This window comes from Oryzias latipes, chromosome 5 (genome assembly GCF_053564925.1).
Source record: "Oryzias latipes strain Hd-rR chromosome 5, Olatipes_Hd-rR_3.1".
NCBI lineage: Eukaryota > Metazoa > Chordata > Actinopteri > Beloniformes > Adrianichthyidae > Oryzias > Oryzias latipes.
Window position 1 is genome coordinate 1,885,091 of NC_136241.1, and position 20,785 is coordinate 1,905,875.

The window sequence follows — 20,785 nt, forward strand, 5'->3', positions numbered from 1 at the left end:
AGCTTTTGAATGAACAGTCCTGAAAAATCGTGTAAACAGTCATGAATGTGGGTTTCCAGTTGAGTATGAATGAGGAGTGAATGAATAATGGCCGCAATGTAAGCGCTTTGAGCGTCTGGAAAAGCGCAGATAAATCTAATCCATTATTATTATTATTAAAAAAAGAAAAACTATAAGCAAACAAACACCAAATAATAATCATAACAATGACAAAAGCCCATTTAGAAGATCATCTCACTCTATGTCAGAGATTGGTTTGTTTACAACGGGACCAAGTTCTTCTTCTATGGTGTCATTAATGATGACGTCACACAAACTGACGCAAAAACAGCCCAAAGCAAAATTTCTCCGCAAAACCAAAATCACCCAACTGGGTGGAAAACCACATAATCTGGCAACACTGCTGGTAGACACACTTCCTTGTTGGGCTCCTCTGTGACACACCGACACAGTGGCTGCATCGGTCACGTGACTTCTGCAGTGATACGCGCACCGACATGGGGTTCACTTTATCAGCTCGACACGTGGGCGTTGTAGACCCATCACTAATAAATATAAAAGATGAATAGTTATTTTTGTCCTCAACGTAAAACCATTTAGTTCTGAAAACTGCAGACTCGATAAAAGAATTGTGTATCCATTTTATTTGATTTTTTTTTACCTAAACCTTAGATAAAACAACTGAACCAGAACTTTTACATCCAAGCCCAGATTTGAAGGTGGAAAAAAAAGACAACTGAAGACAAATGAAGTGAAAACCTGCAGTGATGCGTTTATCAAAGAGAGCAGCAGTCGTGTCCTGAATGCTGGAGGCCGTCTGTGGCTGCGCGCTGGCAGAATGACTTCACATGGGAAATCCCATTTCTAACTGGAAGGTGTGGTGAACTGACCCTTTAACCAAAGCCTCTCAGCTTTAATCTGACCTAATCATTTGTTTCAGTACGGAGCAGTAAGAACAGGGAAGGATTGCTTAACCCCGATACCACTAAGTACTTTTATTTACTACAATCTGCTCCAAATAATCAAGATCTCTTTGGTAAAACAATCAGAATAGAAACTGGCTCCTCGATTTGACAGACTGTCAGGTCTTATTTTAAACGTCACAGCATTGTCCATCAAAGCCTGTAGTGCCCCATCACAGATGCATCTTCTAGAGCTGCTTAATTCAAAGCTGGTTGAGCAGCTTAGCCAGCCGGCTCTAAAGGGCTCCGCAGAAATCCAATCGCGCACATAACGGGATGTTGAAATGAAGCTCCTCTAGCAGACAGAGAGGAGCGGAGGGTCCGAAAGGCGGTCAGGAAAGCAGAACCCACTGGGTGATGTATTTATACAAAATACATGTTTCAGGGCTTATAAAGATAGATCATTTTGAATGGAAAAAACTCAAACATTTGGCTATGGAAGCACTCTGTGCCAAAGTTGAAGGGCTTCACATTGAGATCTCTGCCTCTTGAAAATATACGGCAAGAGACAAGAAGAAGAGAAGCATTTGAAGAGAAGGATTAAAATGAAGCCATTCTACAAACAGAGAGTCTAATTCAAGGAGAAGGAGCAGTTACTGAGCACACAAGAGCAGAGACTGACAACTTTTCATCTCTCATTGTAAAGCAAAGACTGAGAACTGATGCTGTCCAGATACTCAGGTCTGACCACATGCAGGCATATTTTTTAACACATCAACACACAGGATTTGCACAAAAGAACATCAGATCATGTAAACAGAGACAAGTGCAATAAACCTTACAGAAATATTTTTGGCAGAGAAAACGTTTTTTCTTCCCAACACCACAAAGAGTATATTCCAAATGTCTGTCAGTTTTTAATTACACAAAGTTCCTTCACCATTTTTTTAAGAAATCAGAGGCTTTGCCGTTTTAAGAACATTTTAAATACAAAGCAGAGGAACCTTCTGCTCCGTGTTGCTTTAAAAATGGAGTGGCGTGCGTGCTCAGGTGGACGTGACCCTTCACCTCAGTGCTCGTTCAGGCTTTTACAAACAAGTGCGTTTGGCGTCAAGCACACATGAATGCTTTCCTCCAAGTGATAACATATGCAGTTAGTGATGATTCTTAAAATAGACATTCAAAAGGAACACCAAGCTTTTTTTACCTTCATCAAGTAAATTTGTTTTGTTTAAAATGTGCTTCAATAAAAAGGAAAAAAAAGTGACCACCTAGAATGTGCAAATCCAAAGCCTCCAATGCACAAGTTATTTTTCTTTTAAATACAGCTCAGGAATTTTAAAAAACAAAACTGACGTATGCTTCGTTTCCATAAGAACACTGGAATCAACATTTTCTTCCCCGTTCTCTGAAGTCAAGTAAATCCCCCACTTACGATTTGAACTACAATCAAGTGAAAATCTCTCCTTTAAAAACAGACGCTGAAAGGTTTTTAAAGCCTCTGCTTCCCCACCAAATCATTTCTAAATAAAAACCAACCAAAAGAAAGGTCATTGGTGTTCAGTGTTTGAAGGAAACATGTGCAAAGATGATGTTAAAATGATAAAGTTAGAAAACCGTGGCCATCTGATATTCACAAATGAGTTGTTGTCCCATAGCAAAAACACCTCGGCTTTTCAGCTGCTGTGCAGGACGATGAAGGACCTCACAGATCCTCTCGTGTCCGGGAGGCCAGCTGCTAAACGGAAGATTTGGCAGCATCTTCATTTTCTGACGTTGGAACAAACTGTTGCAGTTCCGGGTGTTTGTCCACAAAACAAAGTTCACGTTCCCCAAAATGGTTGAAGTCCAAAAGTCCCAGCCAGTGGTAATGAGAACATCTAACCTTCCACATCCAGAAGTTCAGCCTCAGTCATACTGACCGAGGTCTCTGGCCAGTCGGACCACTGTGGATGCAATCCCAAAGGTTTGTGGGCCACACAGATCAGAAAGATGCAACGATGCACATGGGATGCGTCCAGACAACATGTCTCGTCAAACCACTGAAAGACAGCAGCAAAGTCCACAGTTTGGTTACAGTCTGACGTTTGGACGTTCTCGTCATGAGGTGGTAGAGATTTCTCTGAACAGTCCTCTTTCCATCACCAGAAAAACTAAAGAAAACTAATGCTGTGTAGATTCATGAGGTTCAAAGCCATTTTATACATATGGTGGGACAAAAAACTATTCAGTCAGCCATCACTTGTGCAAGTTCTCCCACTTAAAAAGATGAGATGGCTGTAATTTTCATAATTTCACCTCAACTATGAGAGACAATGAGAAAGAAAATCCAGAAAAATCGCATAATTTGAAATCATTTATTTGTGAATTATGGTGGAAAATAAGTATCAGGTCGCCTAAGAAAAAGCTAGATTTCTGGCTGCAACAGACCTGTAACTTATTCTTTAAGAGTGTCTATGAAGATTCACATTCATCCAGGTATCATCATAGTAGTAGGTTTAGGGGATGTCATCTGGACTTAGTTTTTTAAAGTTAGAAGACGTTTCAACTCTTATCCAAGAGGCTTTGTCAATTCTGAATTAGCTGGTAAAAGAGCTGGTTTATATTTGCTCATGGGGGAGGAGTCAGACCTGAAACTGGATGGTATTGTCTACTTAGCCTACATGGTTTCTGGTCGTTAAGAGTCCTTTGTCCTCAGCTGGGGGTTGGGGAGCCAGTGACTCCCTCCCCAAACTGGTCATCTCTTTCAGCTAATAACCACCCAGGTGGAACTGGTTTGGTTTGTTTGAGTTTCAGAAAACCAACCTGTAGATAGATGGACGAATAAATCTGAGACCACCATTCTTATTAAGAGAAGGTTTGTCCTTCTTGACAAAGATGGCTTCTTTCACTCCTCGCTCAAACCATCCTTTCTCTCTGGCTAGAATTCGGACTTCACTATCCTCGAACGAGTGGTTTGTGGCCTTCAGGTGGAGATGCACTGCAGACTCAGGTCCACTTGGGTTGGCTCTGCGATGTTGGTAAAGCAGCTTATGTACAGGTTGTTTGGTTTCTCCTACATACTGTTCATTGCAGTTCTCTTTGCAGTGGATAGAGTACACAACATTACTCTGTTTGTAGCTGGGAATTTTGTCCTTTGGATGAACCAGTTTTTGTCTGAGAGTATTAACTGGTTTGAGATGAACTGGGATGTTATGTTGTCTGAAGATCCTTTTTAGTTTTTCAGACAGGCCTGAGATGTAAGGAATTGAAAACATCACTGCTCTAGAGGAGATCTGCATGGAGGAATGGACCAAAATACCAGCAACAGTTTGTGAAAACCTTGTAAAGACTTACAGAAAACTTTTGACTGCTGTCACTGCCAATAAAGAGTATATAACAAAGTACTGAGTTGAGCTTTTGTTATTGACCAAATATTTATTTTCCACCATCATTTACAAATAATTTCTTTAAAAATTGGACAACGTCAAAAAGGATCAGCTATGCATGTCCAAGAAGATTCACAAACTCAGCAGCTGGGTCACGAAAAGGCCAGAATATTACCAGACACTATTTGAAACTGCTGAAGTTCATGGAAGGACTGAATAATTACAATTAATATCAGAAAAAGCATGTGGTCATAATTATTTTAGGAGATTATAGGAACTGTAAAGAATGTAGACTACAACTAATTTACCATTAAATTAGGGGGAGGGGGGGGGGTTGCCCCAGCTGCATCTCATGTTTACTCACTACTTACTATGTACTTGTACTATTAAGAAAAAAGTACCGCTCTCTGATGGATGGCCAGCTGCTCCAGGCTTTTCTCCAACATAGTGATGTGCATGGCTTTGCCTTTGGCAGTCTTGCCTCCACCAGCAGCTTAAGACAAAAAAAAGACACAGAGAAGCGATTCTAACCACTGCAGTTCATTCGCTGGTAAATAAGGAGGACGGCATGAAATGTTTCAGGCTACTTACTGTAAGAGAGAACACAGCACCATGAACAGAACACAGCCAACCACGCACAGCACCAGCACAGTAGCGACAGTCTGCTGCCGGTGGTTGGTCGCCACCACAGCCAGCAGGTCTGCATGCTCACATCTCAACCCAACGAAACCCGGATGACACCTGCAGCAAGGAAAGAAAGACATGCAAGCTCCAAGAACAAGTAGCTCCAGAGTTCATCGGTCATGCCATCTTACAGATGCAACTTCAACCTGATGAAGGTTTTACACAACCATTTTAGATTCAATAAAGACCCACGCAGGACTTACTGTAGACCAACTACGACTGCAGTTTGAGAAGGTTCCATCCTTCAATGTCAAAGCAGCTTAGTGTTCATCTTAGATAAATGACATCTCTAATAAGGGCAGTTCATTTCAGTAATTCAGTCCAAAAGGGGAAGTTTAGGTGTAAACCCTTAAAGTCCCACTGCAATCATCTTGGGATCTATTTTCAAAGTGTTCCCAGTGGTTTTTTCATTATGAGAAAACCTGCTGAGCAACAGAAACTATTGAGAAAGTTGCCTCAGAGTTGAGGCACAGAAGCAAGCATCTGCTGATATCCAATTATGGCCTTTGTTTACACTCTCTAGCTAGCTTACAGCCCCTCAACGCCGAGCTAACATTAGCGGAGCAACAAAACTGGCGAGCAATATTGGAGCGAAACCAGACTGACAGTTTTGAGCCAGATGCCAGCTCGGACGAGGAAAATGAAGACGCATCGATTTGTCTGCAAGTGGATGCATCAGAATAGAGCAAAGCAGGAAAACCCGCCCATTTCAGTCGCTGCGTCAAAACTGAAAGCGTTTTAAACAACGTTTTTTTTATCTGCTCCTGATGCACCATGATTTGATCAAAGAATCATGGCTTTCATCTTAATTCCTTTAGATATGTTCTCCAACATGAGAAAGTTCAAAAGACCAAAAACACGATTGCATTTAACCCTGTTCAGATTTAAAATGTTTTGAAACCATCTTTACTAAATTATCTTCATTATGAAGTTTGAAAACATTTCCAAGGCAACCGTTTTCTTTGTGTACCATTTTCCAGTGATGGATGAGGATGCAGCACTCTGTCATAACCAGCTTTTTAGCAGTGAGTCTCCTCCTGTGTGCAGCAGATCAACAAAAGTTCTCCTTACATTTAAAGGGACCCGGTCGTCTCAAATATGACTTTTTTGATGATAGGTGGGTAAAGGAAGTTTCCCTTTGAACTAAATTACTGATCTAGATCAAGTTTCTAACAAAATAATGAAAGTGGAGTCAAACACTAAAGTGAACGTGCCAAGAAGCTGGACTTGGCAGATAAAACCCAGTAACTTACACACAAGCAGGCGTGTCCTCCAGGATCAGGAAACGACACGTGCCGTGAAAGCAGAAGTGCTGATGGGAGTCAGGACAGTCGTCAAAGTGAGACCGAACAGCTGCAGCCACAAACTCTGTTCAAACGAAAAAGGAGGTTACAATTCTGACAATAAATGTTACTCTGTAGGGATGCAGCTATTCATCTACCAGCCATTTGGTTCACGTCATCATTAGTGGTTTCTGATCTGATTCACAGTCAATGTTGGTTCTCAAAATGTACCAAAATAATCTGATTGGATTTACTGACCCAAAAACAATCCAGGACATTTTTAGCCAAAATTCAACCAGAATGACTCAGATACAGTGACGTGGACAGAATTTTAGAGGCTCAAAGTCAGAAAAGGGCAGCAAAAAAAATACAGAAATTAAGTATAATTTTAAATAAACCACTAATAAATAGCTATAATACCTGTGTAGGTGAGAGTTATATCATTGTCTTTAATGTAAACAGATTATTGTCAACATGAGTTCATGTTGTATCAAACTTGAAAGACATCCAGTCAAGAAAACACTGGAGGTTATTTATACTGGTACAACATGCTGCAGGCATAATTAACATAATAATAAAAGTTAATGCAGATTGTAATATTTTCAACACTACAGCTCTTATCCCCAGAATTCTGGAATCAATAATAATATTTATTGATTTCATTCAGCAGTTTAGTTTTTCAGTGGTGCTGTTGGCCATGTTCTGTCCTCTATCAGTCACTGGTTCATGTTGATCATCCACAGCTGTCTTCATTTCTTTGTCTTCAGTCAGTAGAAGTGTCTGCTGTTCAGTTCTACATCATCTGATCATCTGCTTCTTGTTTCTCCACAGCTTTGTCCCGTTTGAGTTTACAGTGCTCAGCAGGAATGAGTAGAGAAAACCTTTAGTGTCCTTTCAGAGTCAACATTTTCTAAGAAATACTAAACTACAAATCACACCTCCAAAGGTGGGCCATTGATTGCAAACAAGATATTTTCGTTTGCCCAAGAAATTGTTTTTCCTAACAAATTAATTCAAGCCCATGCTGCATATGATCTTAGGAGAAAGGCCAAACTTAAGACTACAAAATTCCAATGAACGGGCATTCAACCACAGGTGAATCCAGCACACAGATGACTAGAAAAGGGCATTTCTTAAAGAACAGTCCATCCCATTTTGTGCTGTCAGCAATGGCTCCCCATGGAAAAGAAATGTCACCAAATCTGAGAAAGGAAATCATTTCTCTGCACTAAAAAGGTAAGGGCTACAAGAAGATGAGCAAAGCTTTATATATCAGTCAATATAATAAAGTGACCCAAAGATTTCAGACAGATGGAAGTGCAACCGAGAGACGTCCAGGCTGTCCACTGAAACCAACATCTCAACAGGAGCATCTTCTGAAGAGAAGGGTTGAAGAAAATCGCCATGCAAAATCCCTGCAGTTAGCTAAAGCAATAGAACGCCAAACTGGAGGGACTGTTTCCATTAACGCCATGTGGCGCACACTGCAAAGGAACAGCATGCATGGTTATCGTCCATGAAGGAAGCCTCTCCTAAAGCCCATGCACAATAAAAGCATGACTACAATCTGCTAGGGGCCGTACTGATGAAGATGAAGACTACTGGGACTCACTACTCTGGAGTGATGAGACAAACATCACAGATTTTGGAACTAATTGTTTCAAGACTGTATGGCGTTGCAAAGGGGAAGATTTCAAAGAAAAATGCATGGAGCCTAAAGTGAAACACGGTGGTGGTAGTGTCCTGATGTGGGCTGCATGAGTGCTGCTGGTGTGTGTGTGTGGGGGGGGGGGGGGGGGGGGCTGCATTTCATTGATGGTATCTTGAACTCAATGTATGGCTCTATATCATCCACTTGGTTGCCAAGCACCTTTCCATCATGACAACGATCCAAAACTTCTAAAGCTACCATTACATTTCTGAAGAAGAACAGGATGAAGGTGATCGAATGACCAAGTATGTCTCCTGATCTGAACCCAATCCAACACCTGTGGGGAATTCTGAAGAACAAGTGGAGCATCACTCTCCATCCAGGTTCTCAAAGAGGTTCTTCTTGAAGAATGGACAAAGACAGATTTCAAAATGTCTCCAACTTGTTCATTCTATGCCTAGAAGACTTGGTGCTGTCCTTGAAAACCACGGAGCTCATACAAAAAATACTAGATGTAGTAGTTTTTGTTGCAGCGTGTTTTCATTTTTGCTTCCACCAAATGAAGTCAAACTGAAGATGTGATCCAAGTTAAATCATTAACCTTCATTTCATGTTATGGAGTTTAAAAAAAAAAGTCTTCAATAAAACACAACCATGAGGAAAGTTTGGACATATTTTTTTTGTTCATTGAGCTTCTGATTAAATTTGTACTTTTTAAAAGGGGTGTACTCATTTATGCTGAGCACTGTATGTATAAAATGCTTATGTTTGTTCCTCCAAGCCCAGTTTCCTGCATTTTGGTTCCTCCAGGTTCTGACAGCTGCAGCCACTGTGACTCTTGGGATTCACAGCTAAATTGTCTTCTGCATCTTTTGTTGTGATTGGAAAGATTTTAATACAGAAGATTGTGAAACTGGATTTTAAGACGGCAAATATAATCAGAAACTATTATGTCAAACAGATCAATTTAGTGTCAGACCCGTAGTGAGGAAGCTGTGATCTAGCTATAAATACTGTTCATTTATTTTGAAAATTCATCCAGTGTTTTATTTTGTACTTTGTACCCAACTTCCTGTTCGTGAACGATCTGCTGAGCATTGAATTGATGCGTTCAGACATCTGGCTTTCCTGAAATATCTGTATTCAAGCTCATTAAATTAGTGGCTAGTTAGACCAGAAGTCACAGGTTCAAGTCCCTTCACTGTCACGTCTCTGTGGGACGTGACTCTCTGAGTCGGAGCAGAGCCGTAAAGACAGAAGTGGACGCTCAGAAGAAAATGAGTACGGTAGAATACATGGGGGGGGGGGTTAACCATCATTTGTATCTCTAATAGACATTCATCAATATTAATACAAAAAAAAGAGGGCATCAGGGGAAATTTTAATGAGGCAAAAAGGGCTCAAGTACCCCCAGGGGCCCATATGTACACGTGGCTGCTCAAAGAAATTCCTGCTACTCACAGTGAAATAGTCCAGATTCTTGGATTTCTTCCAGATCATCAAGTTAAATGAAATCTGTGTCCAAACAAACAAGTAAACTAGAATGAATGTCAAATCCATTCACATGTTAGTTTCCTAAAGTTCACCACTGTTGTTTTTCCACATCCAAAGAATCCAAAGGGAACATTCTTAGAACATTCTAGACACTGGATGGTCACATGACTTTATTCAAAGTCTGTCCACACATTGGACTGGAATGATGGACTGATGATGTCATCACATGTGTTTTGTCTGCTGTGATGCACTTGGGTTTATTTTACTTTAACGGAACACAATCCGAAGTTTTCTTTTTCCAAATTAGATGCAATTGATTCATTTCATTTGGAAAGGATTGTATAATTGTATAGACTGATTTGATTAACAATATGCCAGCGTGGCTTCAGTACTATTGACTACATTTTTGGAATCCATTAGTGGAAAACATGAACTAATTAAATAAATATTGCGCCCTCTACACTGGATGCCGTATTTCTACATTTCCTTGTTTACCATCAACTGATTCGGGCATTGAAGCCCTCCATCAATGTTATTACTCCCATTCACTTAGAGCAATATGGGCAACAAATTTTAATTTAAACACCCTCAAAACATTCACCAAAACTTGTCCTTTGCCTCTGAAAAAGAATCATTGGTTACAATTCTTTTACTAAAAATTGGAGAAGATTCAAAAGGAACAAACCAATTGTGGTGGTTTATGTTAGTCTAGTACTAACACTGTAAACATGGAACAATTCAAACCAGGGAGTATACAGTCAGGACCATAAATATTTGGACAGAGACAAATTCTATGTTTCTTTACATCACCACAGTAAATTTTAAATCAAACAACTCAGATGCCATTGAAGTGCAGACTTTCAGCTTTTATTCCATGGGTTGAACAAAAAGATTGCATCAAAATGTGAAAAACTAAAGCATTTTTTAAACACAATCCCTTCATTTCATGGGCTGGTAAGTAATTGGACAAATGACTTCCATGCTATTGCATGGGCAGGTGTGGGCAATTCCCTTATTATGTCATTATGAGTGAAGCAGATAAAAGGCCTGGAGTTGATTAGAGGACTCGTGCTTGCATTTTGAAGATTTTTATCTGTGAACAGACAACATGCGGTCAAAAGAGCTCCCCATGCAGGTGAAAGGAGCCATCATTAAGCTGAGAAAACAGAAAAAACATCAAACCAGAAATTGCTACAGTATTAGGAGTGGCTAAATCAACAGTGTGGTACATCCTGAGAAAGAAAGAAAGAAAGCTCTGGTGAACCCAGCAACGCAAAAAGACCTGGACGTCCACGGAAGACAACAGTGGTGGATGATGGCAGAATCATTTCCATGGTGAAGAGGAACCCGTTCACAACAGCCAACCAAGTGAACAACACTCTCCAGGAGGTAGGTGTATCAATATCCAAGTCTACCATCAAAAGACGACTGCATGAAAGTAGATCCAGAGAGTACACTGCAAGATGCAAGCCACTCATAAGCCTCAAGAATAGGAAGGCTAGATTGGACTTTGCTAAAAAGCATCTAAAAAAGCCAGCACAGTTCTGGAAAAACATTCTTTGGACAGATTAAACCAAAATCAACCTCTACCAGAATGATGGCCAGAGAAAAGTATGGAGAAGGCGTGGAGAAGCTCCTGATCCAAAGCACACTACATCATCAGTAAAACACGGTGGAGGCAGTGTGATGGTCTGGGCCTGCATGGCTGCTAGTGGCACTGGGACACTAGTGTTTATTGATAACACAGGACAGAAGCAGCCCAATGAATTCTGAGGTGTTCAGAGACAGACTGTCTGCACAGATCCAGGTGAATGCAGCCAAACTGATTGGACGGCGTTTCATAATCCAGATGGACAACGACCCAAAACATCCAGCCAAAGCAACTCAGGAGTTTATTAAAGCAAAGAAGTGGAACATTCTTGAATGGCCAAGTCAGTCACCTGATCTTAACCCAATTGAGCAGCATTTCACTTGTTGAAGACTAAACTTCAGACAGAAAGGCCCACAAACAAACAGCAACTGAAAGCCGCTGCAGTAAAGGCCTGGCAGAGCATTCAGAAGGAGAAAACCCAGCATCTAGTGATGTCCATGAGTTCAAGACTTCAGGCTGTCATTGCCAACAAAGGCTTTTCAACCAAATATTAGGAATGACCATTTAGTTTTCACTTATTTCATTTGTCCAATTACTTACCAGCCCATGAAATGAAGAGATTGTGTTTAAAAAATGCTTTAGTTTTTCACATTTTGATGCAATCTTTTTGTTCAACCCATGGAATAAAAGCTGAAAGTCTGCACTTCAATGGCATTTGAAAAAATATGTCTCTGTCCAAATATTTATGGTCCTGACTGCATGTACCAGTAGCTTTGTTTCCTCAGGGCAATGTGGGCGGTCGCCCAGGGCGCAACCTCATTTGGCTCTTTTTGGCACAAGTTCCAAAAAACACAAAAACCAAAACAGCCTTTTCTTAGACTAAAACACCCATTTTCACGTAAATTTATCTATCATCTATCAATCTATCATGTCAACTGCTGCTAGAATGACAAACTACAACTCTTGAAATTAAATCAAACAATATTTTGCACTGAGTGGAAAACGCTGGAGGAGCGCATGGGGTTGGGGTGGGGGTTGAGCAACTCCCAACTCCAGAGGCTGTGAACAGGTAGAGAAGTGAAGCCAAAGGAAAGTGACCGGAATAAGTCATTCATGATTGGTGTCAGGGTTGTAATCAGATCAAGAAAAAAAGAATTTTACCAGAAGCACCCTTCAGAAAGAAAACACAAACTGATGTGTATTAAGTGGGAACTAACTACACACTAGATCTGAATTGTGAATTCTACTATAAAATTATAATATACTAATGATTAATAAATTAAAATAAATAATGTTTTGTTCTTGTGTTTGTATGTTTGCATGCTTTGAGTTATTGAGGGCGGGGCTGGAAAAGAGCATGGGTGTGTGGGGGGGGTCAGTGTCTCGCCCAGGGCGTCAAACTAGCCAGACCGCCTCTGATAAGTACTCATGACTCCTATATAGGAAGTAAGAACCTTTCAGAGATGTGAGGCAAACATTCTCTATAAGCTGACCTTCACACCAACAGCTGAACTTTTTCCCTCATGTGAATGTTTGGGGCTTCATATCTCTCTCTGTATCTTAGAGGAACAGTTGCAGAAAAAAAATACTTAATGAATGCAAGTGAGACGCTGGAAACATGATCCTCCATAAAACACTATAGGGTTAAACAGAGAGCACGTCCCTGAAGAAAACCATCTGTCCCTAGGTGCATTTTTTCAGCGTGAATCTCAGTTTGCTTTCAGACAAAGCACGAGAACGGCTAAGATGTAATAAAAAACCAAGACAACAACAGGACTTCCATGCAAGGTTCCTATTGACACGAATGCCTACATTACTGACTCAAACAAATGTGAGTGTTGCTAAAACACGGGACAGCGTGCCCCAGTACGACATTTAGAGAGGCAGGATGAACCTCCAGACAGAGCTGCATTACAGTCTTCATCACACACCATTCCAACGGTAAATGGGCCTTTGGATTGCAGCCTACATGCATTGTCTCTTTCTTTCAGACTCTGAAAGGCCTCTGTTTTCCCCGAGGCATCTGCCTACCGAGCCCTCGCTCTTTCCCTGCTGTCCTGGCAGGAACAGCGACATAGAAACCCGCCTTTAAGGAAATGAGGTGTTCCTGTAGATAATGGTGCAGCACTGGAACAATGATTTATGGGATGCATCATGAGAAAATACGTTTGATTTACAACCACTGGGCTCACTCATTCTGAAAGGATCAATTATTGGTGCCCGCCGCAGCGTCTGCGGGATGTTAATGCGCTGCAGCTAAATGGAAAGCTATGTCTTAAACTCCTGCTGTGTAAGCAAGACAAAGGATTGTGGGAATCACGAGAACAAGTGGCTCCTTTCATATGAGACACCCCCCCAAATGAGTCCTCATGATGGGGCTGCACTCGAACTTACTCTTCACAGGATGGCTGCTGACGGCTCCATCCGGTTTGTTGGTGGCGCTGCTTCTGCTGCTGTTTGCTGAGGAGGTGCTGGTGGAGGAGTTTGGAGGAGCAGCAGAGGTCTCTGTCCAGCTGCTGGTGGTGGTGATGGTGTTGTAAACCAACAGATGTGTTGTTAAATTCATCTGACTTGCTTCAACCGATATGAGGGAACCTGGAGACACAGGAACCACTCAAAGAAATGCAGAAACCACAAGGAACCACAGACAGAGACTTGGACTCACGACAGACTTGACTCTGACATGCAGACTTGAGACTTGACGTCTGGGACTTGGTGTCAGTGTTCATTTGTTCCTTCTTATTTTATATGTCAGGACATCACTGTTAGGTCCAGAAATGTTTAAGGCTTTTGTACTGACGATGCAGAAACATCAGCTGCCTGTGTCGGTGTCACATGTTTTAAAGTAGTTTATGGGTAATTTGTGACAATGAAATAATCATTTTACTATACAAATACAAGTCTTGACTTGGATTTTTCACCAAAGACTTCAAATGAAAGTCCCACTCCGATCATCTTTTGATCTATTTTCAGAGCAGTCTTTCAGTTACGATGAATTTAGCCTAAATCAAAAAACTGACGTCATTTTCCAGGACATAGTTTCTGATGAGCGGCAGGAGTTCAGTAGAAATTCTGAGTTGTGGGCAGAACTGTTGGTGCAGAGTAAGCCTGCCCCTACATCCCATCATCCATCTGTTTACTTGTTCTCCTGCTAGCTTACAGTCCCTGACACATCCAACCTAACAAAAATAGCAGCAACATCAGAACTTTCCAGTCACACAGTTCTGATCCAGATTCCAGCTTAGACCAGGAAAATGAAGACGTTCATGGATCAGTTTGTCTGCAAGCAGATGCATCAGAATGGAGCAGAGCAGGGGCCTTGTGGCTTGCTGTTGCAGGTTCTACACCACACCTACACCTTCCAAACTGAATTGTTTTTTCTGCTCCTGATTCACAATAAACTGAATAAAGAAAGTCAGAAATGCAATTTTTGAGTTAGAATTTCTATATATGTGACCTCCGTCATCAGAAAAGGTCATTAGAGCATGTTAGAAACACCATTTCCATCAGAGGGGGGCTTTATAAAAAGACTTTCAACTTGCAAAAAGGGACTAGAGAGCAACAAACCCTTGCAGGACGATGAATTCTGGCAGTAGCACAACAACAGGTTGTGAGGTTTAATGGAGGAGCAATTTGTTGCACCTTCCCATTAAAAACTTACTATTAGATGCAGGGATGTTAGTTGCAGCTGCAATTCCGTCAGTGGATGTCCCAGAGCTCTTACTGACAGCGTTTGGAGTAGCAGTGAGCCTCTGCTTGGTGGAAATACTGGCTTCAATGACTGCTGAGGAGCTCAGCATCGCAGCAAAAGTCAAAAGAGAGCCTGCAGAAGAGAAAACACAGAGGCAACCCTCCCATTAAAGACAGGACAGACCACGCAGGCTCAAAGGTTCTCCACAAAACTTATCGTCAGAAACCTAAACATTCAGGAGACAATGTTGAAATTTGACTTTTGCTAAAGTGCTGAGACAAATGTCTGAGCTGTGGGCATTTCTGACAAATGTCTGGCCATGTGATCTGGTCCTTCGCCTGACGGAGATGGAGACTGGCTATTCCTGGAAGCAAACAGTGGTTAACCGGGTCAAAGAGCCACTAAAAGGATGAGACTAAAGCACAATTACTGCAGCAGGACAGGCAAAGACAGAGGAGCAGCTCTGAGTCCCAATTATGAAGAGAAGCTCATTAAAGCCGGAAAAAGAACAAATATTGCTTTGTCAAATCACAAATGTTGACAAATGGATATTATTTAACAGCATATTTATTTAAAATAAGGAAAAACTTCACCACCAACCCCCCCTGATCTCTTAACGTTCATTTGTAAAGATCAGACATTCTGTCCAGAAAGAGTTACTCACTGATCAGAAGAAGAATATCCCAGAAAATCCGAGTCATTGCTCCAACCGGGGGTTTGAAGAGCAGCTTTACGGTAACGCAGGCGTCTTCAGAAACCTCATGAGGGATTCAGGCTCCGGGATGAGCAACGGACGCAGCGACGACCGAACCCAGCGAGCACCGGCCAGACCTGCCGAGCGGCGGGGGCAGAAGCATCGGATCCTCCGGATCTTTACGCGCAGCAGGATCTTCTGCGGCTTTGATCAACCAATATAATCAATATTATCACGATTATTATTCTTATTATTATGGCTTTCCTCTCCAAAGTCTCGAGCGTTGAACTTCACGCTGCTCAATTGAGGAAACTCAAGCAAGGCTGTCAGAGTGGACCAATTAGAGACGGAGGGGGAGGGGGAGGAGACACCTCCACACCCAACTAATTACGCGCGCGCTACGGTTTCCGTTTGAGGGTCCAATCACACCTGCAGCTGATTAAATGATACACAACAACAGCATTTATTATTATTAATATTATTATTTGACAACAATTTTCAATTTTCAGGTTACATTCATTTGTAAATATTAACGCCTCAGAACAGAAAACAAGAATAAACATTTCAATGAGAACAGAAAACTAAAAATAGGGTCACACAATGTATGTATATATATATATATATATATATATATATATATATATATATATATATATATATATATATATATATATATATATATATATATATATATATATAAAGTAATCTGTACCAAAAGTAAGGAAAAATACTTTAAGTTACTTGTTATATACTTTCTAAATATTTTAACGTTAAAATGATCATTTTTAGTCAGAAGAAAGTTAGTTCAGTTTAGTTAGTATACATCCTACACTACACATACATGGTCTATAGAATACTTTCTACGCTATTACTCAAGTACACTTCATAAAATTAATTTATTCATTTTGCTAAAAGTAATGAGCAGGTCTGACCCTAAAGAGGATCAGATTTGTGAGTTTTTTTACTCTAAAGAATTGTTTCTTTTTATTACGGACACCTTTGTTTGACAAGGATGCAATGCAACAGAGAACATCCTGAATACATGGGTTTAGATGTTAAAGTCAGCTCCCAGCAGATATGTAAAAACGGCTTTCTCAAAGCAGAATGAAGCTGATCATCTACATTTTAATAATCAGTTCAAACTAGCACTAACAGCTAGTGATGCCCTCCATCCGTCTGCTCCTTCTGACTGTGATCTATGGATCTGCCATGTTCTGGGCCTGGAAGTGACCAGCTAACCACAGCTCCCTCTGCTGGACACATTCAGTGTTCATTTAAAAAAAGAGGAGAATGAGGAAGAAAAAAGGAATAGTTACGTTTTTATTTATATAAATATATTTCTTCTTTTTTTCAGAGCTACAGGGAAATGTTTTCACTATGAATGCAAAAGATTGTGGTTTTAGTCTGTACATGAAGTGTCTGTGGTGGCGAGTTTGGGTTTCTTTATAACAAAGATGGTGTCCAACTCCAATATAATGGGTCTAATGTGAAAGTGCAAATGTGGGTCACAGTTGATCAGACCCTGTCCAAAAACAGTAAGATATCATGGAAAAGTGTGTTCATTTTTATAATTCAATTAATTAAACTTTTATAGAAAACAGATTCGGGGCCCACTGTCAAATTGATTTCAATTACCGTATTTTCATGACCATAAGGCGCACTTAACCCTTGTGCTATCTTAGATACCCCCCCCCCCCCCCCTTTACATTGAGGTGTTCTCCCTACCATGACAAACCGGGACAAAGGTGGAAAGATTTCATGTAATCCATGGACACCAGTGAAGATCACAAATCATTGAAGAAAAAAGGTTCAGAGCACTGTCTAGTGGGTCTAGATGACCCAACTCCCAATGTTAAAGTGCCTAGGATAGCACAAGGGTTACAAGTCTTAAATTTTCTCCAAAATTTAGGGGGCGCCCTATGAGGCAGTGCGCTTAATGTGTTGTTGTGGGACGTAGAAGAAGAAGATGGCATGAGAACGGGGGAGGGAGGTGTGGGTGTGAACAACATTGTTTAGAACATTGCTGAAGAACAGTTTAAACTGCAGCTATCAGCTACAATGAGGAACATGGGAGCAGCTGCAGAGAATTCAAGATAAATGACTTCCATGGTTCACAAGTGGAGGAAGCTGGAAAACGAACTCTGACGGTCAAGATGACGCAGCTGAGTTTCCGCGGACAGAGGAAGCTTTGCTTTTGTATTATGAAACGCCATCATCTTTCCATCCTGGCAAGGATTACGGTGCTGCAGTGATTTCCAGTGGGTTACATTGAAAAGCTGTTCATCTTCCGCTCATACTGCAGTAAAAAGATCGCAGACAAACACCTCCAGCCCAGCCGAATCACCGACATGGACGTGGCGCCGCGGACTTTAACATTCCTGTGAGTGTTAATGTAGCAGCGCGGTAGGATATGGCTTTTATTGTTGTGGGAGGCAGCGCCGGGCGAGTTACGCCACACTTTGTGAATGGATTGTAGGAGCTTGGGCTGACGTGTCTGCTTGCCCTGCTTTCCAAGTACAGAAAAGCCGGCATCATTGATGAGGAGGATGACGGCAACGAGACAGACTCTGACAATGATGAAAGGGAACCTGGCGTGGGAGGTAGAAATGTAGCCCAGTTGTTCATTTCAGACACAGAAGATGAGGACTTTGATGGATTCTTGGATGCTGATTGATGACTGAAAAAATACAAAATCACAACCAACTCAGTTTTGCTCCCCCTGCCTTTTTTAAACACAAACTGCTGTTGTTGAATGAGTGTGTGTGTGTATGCTGAAGCCGGTGTGTCTGTGCTCACGAGTGTGCAGTAAGGAGGGGGGCAGGAGTGTGAGTGAATTTTTGTGACTGATTTACAGAAAATCAGCAATAAAGAAAATTCCTCTAAAGAAGGGAGACTGGTTCTTTTATGAACCCGCTCTGGAGGGTCTGAGGGTCCAAACGGGTAGTGAACCCCGAAGGAAGATCCGCCATCGGCCCTGGAGAGGATCTCCCCTGCGTTTTCCGACCACGGTCAGAAACGTCATTGCAGGAAAGGTTCAACACTAGCATGCATGTATTACAGGTATGTGTTAACGTGCCTGCGCCCTGACACCCGGTGCGCTTTTTGTATGTGTCAAATACTGAAAAATCCCCCATAGCTGAGACTGCGCCCTGTAACCCAGTGTGCCCTGTGGTTGGGAAAATATTTGTATATTTCTGTATGAATTGGGGTTTCAGCTCACAAAACCCATGAGAACATGATTTCAGAAAAGTGGAAAACTGTGAAGAAATCACTTTTTCTATCTCCATTTAAAAAAAAGGCAAAGACTGAGATTATGATCACATCAATCAAAATAAAGTACCTTCAAGATGATCTGTCCATCTTCAATCCTTCAATAGTGTGTGCAGACGTCAGATTTCCTCTTCCTGCTGGAAGAGGAAATCTACATCATCATCAAATCATCATTTTTATATTTTTAAGAAAACAAACTGATGAATTAAACTGAAAAAAGGAACACCTACTGTATATCAATATTTTATATCAAAAAACATTTGAGATCATCATTCCTTCCATTTCTGTAGCCATCCATGAGATGTAGATGTGTGTCTGTCTCTGTGTGACCAAACTGCTCCAGCATCATCACGCTTTAGCATTTCCAGCTCCTTCTCCAGGAGTCTAAGGTTCAGACATCACAACGTTACCCTAAATCGGGGGTCGGCAACCCGCGGCTCAGGTAGCCGCATGCGGCTCTTAAGTGCTGCCCTAGTGGCTCCCTGGAGCATTTTCAAAAATGTTTGAAAATGTAAAAAGATGGGGGAGGGAAATATATTTTTAATATATATATTTAAATATAATTTAATATGGTTTATGTAGGAGGAAAAACAAGACACAAACATTCTTAACATTTTCCAATGCTGTAAGACTGTGTAGAATAATTATTGTGACGCCCAGCAGGTACGTCACTTGCAGCGGGAAAAACGGGAGTCACGCTGTCAAAAATGTTGAGCTGTCAATCAAGTGGCAGCGCTAGAAAACTGTCGGTGTCCCATACAGCACACGACTCCGAACAGCCTCTGACAGGAGAAGGAGGAGGCAGAAAGAGAAGCTGAGAGCGCAGTCTCTTTTTGGCCAATCAAGCCCGTTTATTTTGAACACACACAACATTGAACATTGCACAGCGGTCATCAACCACTCCCCCTTCCACACTCATGGTGCAACATAAAGAAACAGCATAACAGGAAGCATAAACTAAGGTGGAACAACAAAACTACCATATGAAAAGAAAATGTGGGCAAACAGAAATGCTCATGCTCAGCCCTAATTAGATCAAGAGACCGCATCCCACAATCCCCTGCTGCTAACAGACCTAAAATGCACGTGACCGCCACTACAATTTCAACATTTCTGTCAACGAAAATTTGCGTCATAGCCTGCGACACACGTTTCTACCAGCAGGGCTTTTTTTATTTTTATTTTACTACTCGACTGCTGAGCAGGTGGCTGATGTAAATGGAACCACCGTCAGTTCCGTGCATTGGTTGATGAAGTTGAAAGCAAATATTCTGATCTCCTGCTACACAACAAAGTCCGATGGCTGTCCAGCGGGGACGTTTTGCGTCACTTTGTCATCTGTTTCGAACACGTGAAAACATTCCTGAAAAGCAAAGACCTGAACTACCCGCAACTGGAAGATCCTGTGGCTGAAAAGCTGCACTTTTTGGTGGATATGACTGTGACAAACACCTAAACGAGCTGATGAAAGTCTGCAGGCGCCGCAAATGCTTGAAGCTGTTCTGTCATTCCAGCGCAAGCTGACTGTCATGGGGCATGTCATCACTCACGTTCCATTTTTTATTGTTTTGTGTTCAAATCCTCAAAATAAAAATGACATCAAAAGTTGGATTTCTTTATTACATTTCTTTAATTATATCAAAGCAATGAAACATAATTCATTGATATTGTAATGAAGTCAAACTTGCACAACAGAGCAGTCACGTGACGCGTCGTTCTCCGCAGAATGCACTGCAGGGCAAACAAACATTTAATCATGAATCTTCATTATATATTTGTAGCAACTTAGTTATTTTGATAGTAGGCTAATAGAGCTAATATAGATACATATTGCATGTGTTGCCTTCATTATAAGGCTTAAATAGGGCTTTTAATATTTAGCGGCTCCAGACATATTTGTTTTTTGTTTTTTTCGTCCAATTTGGCTCTTTCAACATTTTGGGTTGCCGAACCCTGAATGTACAACTTTCCACATTTAGACAACACATTTTGCCCCAGAATGCTCCGCTGGTAAAGAGATTTCAAAGAAGTGCATAGATTATTAAAGATATGTCACAGATTAAGCTGCTCCTGCAGACTTGTGGGTGTTTCTATCTGAAAATGCTTCTTTCCTTCTTTACAAAAGGGAAAGCTCAGAGAAAGACTGAGACTTTGAAC

At 41.2% G+C, this 20,785-nt stretch overlaps 1 protein-coding gene across 1 annotated transcript; it reads right to left on the reverse strand.

The window, feature by feature from the left end:
- Window positions 1-629: 629 nt before the first annotated feature.
- Window positions 630-15,760, reverse strand: tgfa (transforming growth factor, alpha). Its single transcript, XM_011494601.4, has 7 exons — window positions 15,329-15,760; window positions 14,635-14,796; window positions 13,368-13,568; window positions 6,208-6,322; window positions 4,862-5,011; window positions 4,672-4,763; window positions 630-2,944 (listed from the first exon to the last, which is right to left on the reverse strand). The coding sequence occupies exons 1-7, from the start codon at window positions 15,363-15,365 to the stop codon at window positions 2,937-2,939; spliced, it is 765 nt and encodes a 254-aa protein (XP_011492903.2). The 5' UTR covers window positions 15,366-15,760; the 3' UTR covers window positions 630-2,936.
- Window positions 15,761-20,785: the final 5,025 nt, after the last annotated feature.